Source organism: Conger conger, chromosome 9 (assembly GCF_963514075.1).
Source record: "Conger conger chromosome 9, fConCon1.1, whole genome shotgun sequence".
NCBI classification, from domain to species: domain Eukaryota; kingdom Metazoa; phylum Chordata; class Actinopteri; order Anguilliformes; family Congridae; genus Conger; species Conger conger.
In genome coordinates this window covers 3,928,519-3,931,270 of record NC_083768.1, presented here as the reverse complement: position 1 = coordinate 3,931,270, position 2,752 = coordinate 3,928,519, and the positions used below count along the sequence as shown (strand labels likewise).

Genomic DNA, 2,752 nt, shown 5'->3' with positions numbered 1-2,752 from the left:
AGTCAACCATGAGATTCTGCTCTAATCGCTGTCTGGGATGGGTGTCACAGGGTCTGCACTTGCTTGGTTTTCCTCCTACCTCTCTGGTCGCTCCTACCAGGTGACTTGGAGGGGCTCAGTCTCCGACCCTCACACCCTACAAACTGGAGTCCCGCAGGGCTTGGTTCTTGGGCCTCTCCTCTTCTCGCTATACACCATATCTCTTGGTTCTGTTATCTCTTCCCATGGCTTTTCTTATCATTCTTACGCTGATGGCACCCAACTCTTTATTTCCTTCCCTCCCGACACCCAAGTCACCACACGGATCTCTGCCTGCTTGGCTGATATCTCTGCGTGGATGACTTCCCACCACCTGAAGCTCAACCTTGCCAAAACTGAGCTTCTCTACATCCCTGCTAAGTCCTCTCCGTCAATGGACCTCTCATTGACTGTTGAGGACTTTGTAGTTTCCTCCTCCTGTACGGCAAAGAATCTTGAGGTGACTCTTGATAACTGCCTCACCCTGGCTGCACAAGTATCCTCCACTGGCAGAACCTGCAGGTTCTTTCTGTATAATATACGCCGTATCCGTCATCTCCTGACTGAGAAAGCCACCCAGCTCCTAGTCCAGGCGCTCGTCATTTCCCGCCTGGATTACTGCAACTCCCTCCTAGCCGGTCTCCCAGCTCCAAGCCCATCCAGCTGGTCCAGAATGCTGCAGCCCGCCTGATCACCAGTCAGCCCAGGTCGGCTCATGTCACCCCGCTTCTCATTGGCCTCCACTGGCTTCCTATTGCCGCACGCATCCGTTTCAAGGCCCTAGTGTTGGCATTTCAGGCTGCTAAGGGGACTGCCCCACCTTACATACAATCCCTGATCACTCCCTACTCCCCAGCTAGACCACTCCGGTCTGCCAGCTCTGGTCGCCTTATGGTTCCCTCTCTACGTGCACCTGGCAGTCGAGCTGCACGCTCACGCCTGTTTTCCGTTCTGGTTCCTCAGTGGTGGAATGACTTGCCTACCACTGTCAGAACAGCAGAATCCCTCCCCCTATTTCGACCCAGACTCAAAACCCACCTTTTCAAACTCTACCTTAGTCCTCCTCCTGATTTCCCCTGCCCGTCCTTTCTGATATCCCTATCCTTGTCTAACCCCCCCCCCCCCCCCAAAAAAAATAAATAAAAATAAAAATAAATAAATAAATAAATGCTTTGACTTATGGTAGAACCTATGCACTTGTAAATCGCTTTGGATTAAAAGCGTCTGCCAAATGACTGAAATGTAAAATGTAAAGGGTATATCTAGCACCTCCTGGTGGGTCTCTATTTGACATATATGCCGGTGATTCTGACGTCTGCTGTAAACCAGATTTTACTGTACTGGGGCTGTTCCAGGCGGTTGGGGAACTCCAGCATGTAGCCGTCGTGCAGGCTAATGTAAAACTGCTCATTGGCAAAGGTGATGGACACCTGGAAGAGGGAAGGAGAGAAGGTCAGGAGCGCAGAGTTATCTTACCAAAGAAGAAGGTCAACACCGTCAGGTTCACGTTTAACACCCTACGACTGCAGTGAAAAACAATGAAATAACAAGCCAAATGATATAATGATATAATAATGATATGTACTTCACACTGAATGAATTGGCTGGAATATTTCCCATGAAGCTTTCCTGGGAGGGTACAGAATCTCAGCCCCTCCTCTCAGCATTTCTGATCCCCCCCCCCCCAAAAAAAAGGGTCAATTTCTCTTACATACAGGACTATGAAGGAATGGTGGCTAAAGATTCCTTGGTGAACTGTCTCACAAGTGGTGCCAAGTTACAGGCTGATCCATGGAACACAAGTACAGAGGACTGGAAGTCTCCCTGTCTGAGGACTCACCTCAAACTCCTCACCCTGCCGGAAAGGAAAGTTTCTTTCATCTCTCACTTCAGTACCCCAGGACCCATCCTTCATGGCATTCAGGACGATGACACCTGGGCCAGAGCCTTGAAAGCGAGCGTTGATGTGGAGCGCAATGTTGCACTCAGATTCACCCACATTGATTGTGAAACTGGGAGAGAAAGAGAGACACACAAGGGATGGATGACCATGGATGAAGACTTCAAGAGATTAAGCAGCAGCATCAAGAGGTCTCGTAGAGTCAGAGGCAGCAGTGACTCACCCAACCGGATTGGGTTCAGGGACACCGGTGACTCGCAGTTCCATTCCTTGATTGAAGGAAAGGTTTTGCAACTCCACTCTCTGTTTAAAACAAAGAACCAAAAATAGGACATGTATGGTCAAAACCTAAAACGTTCCTTTTGTGATTTTGTGAAGTGAAATTTATCTGTATTCGGTCCACTGACTCTTTCACTTCTCTAAGGCAGTAGACATCAGAAAGTCGGCAATCTGTTCAGAACTAGGACAATTTTCTCAGCAGGCAGGCTGACCTGTCAAACGAGTCTGCTGCATGTTCAGAGTTGGGGCGAGCAATACAATGAGACACAGGGACCTTGCTGTAACAAAGAACAAAGAAATCTGGTTTACAGGAGACGTCAGGATCACCGGCATGTATGTCAAATAGAGACCCACCAGGAGGTGCTAGACATCCCCTTTCTTTGCACTTTGTCCCTCCCAGAGATCAGTGCCTTTAATCTTGTGCTTCTCTGCGACATTTAGACCCGCTGGTGTCTGTCCAAACCCACTGCGTATGATAATCAATCCAGCTTCAATAATAAATCTCTATCATGAGTAAATCTCTGTGTGGCTGTTCATTGGGGGGAGAGGGGTCCA

The 2,752-nt window shown here is 48.8% G+C and overlaps 1 protein-coding gene across 1 annotated transcript; it reads right to left on the bottom strand.

Annotated features, from left to right (window-relative positions):
* Nucleotides 1-1,301: 1,301 nt before the first annotated feature.
* Nucleotides 1,302-2,530, bottom strand: LOC133136709 (beta-galactoside-binding lectin-like). The gene is made up of 4 exons (XM_061254369.1): nt 2,507-2,530; nt 2,142-2,221; nt 1,859-2,030; nt 1,302-1,448 (listed from the first exon to the last, which is right to left on the bottom strand). The coding sequence occupies exons 1-4, from the start codon at nt 2,528-2,530 to the stop codon at nt 1,302-1,304; spliced, it is 423 nt and encodes a 140-aa protein (XP_061110353.1).
* Nucleotides 2,531-2,752: the final 222 nt, after the last annotated feature.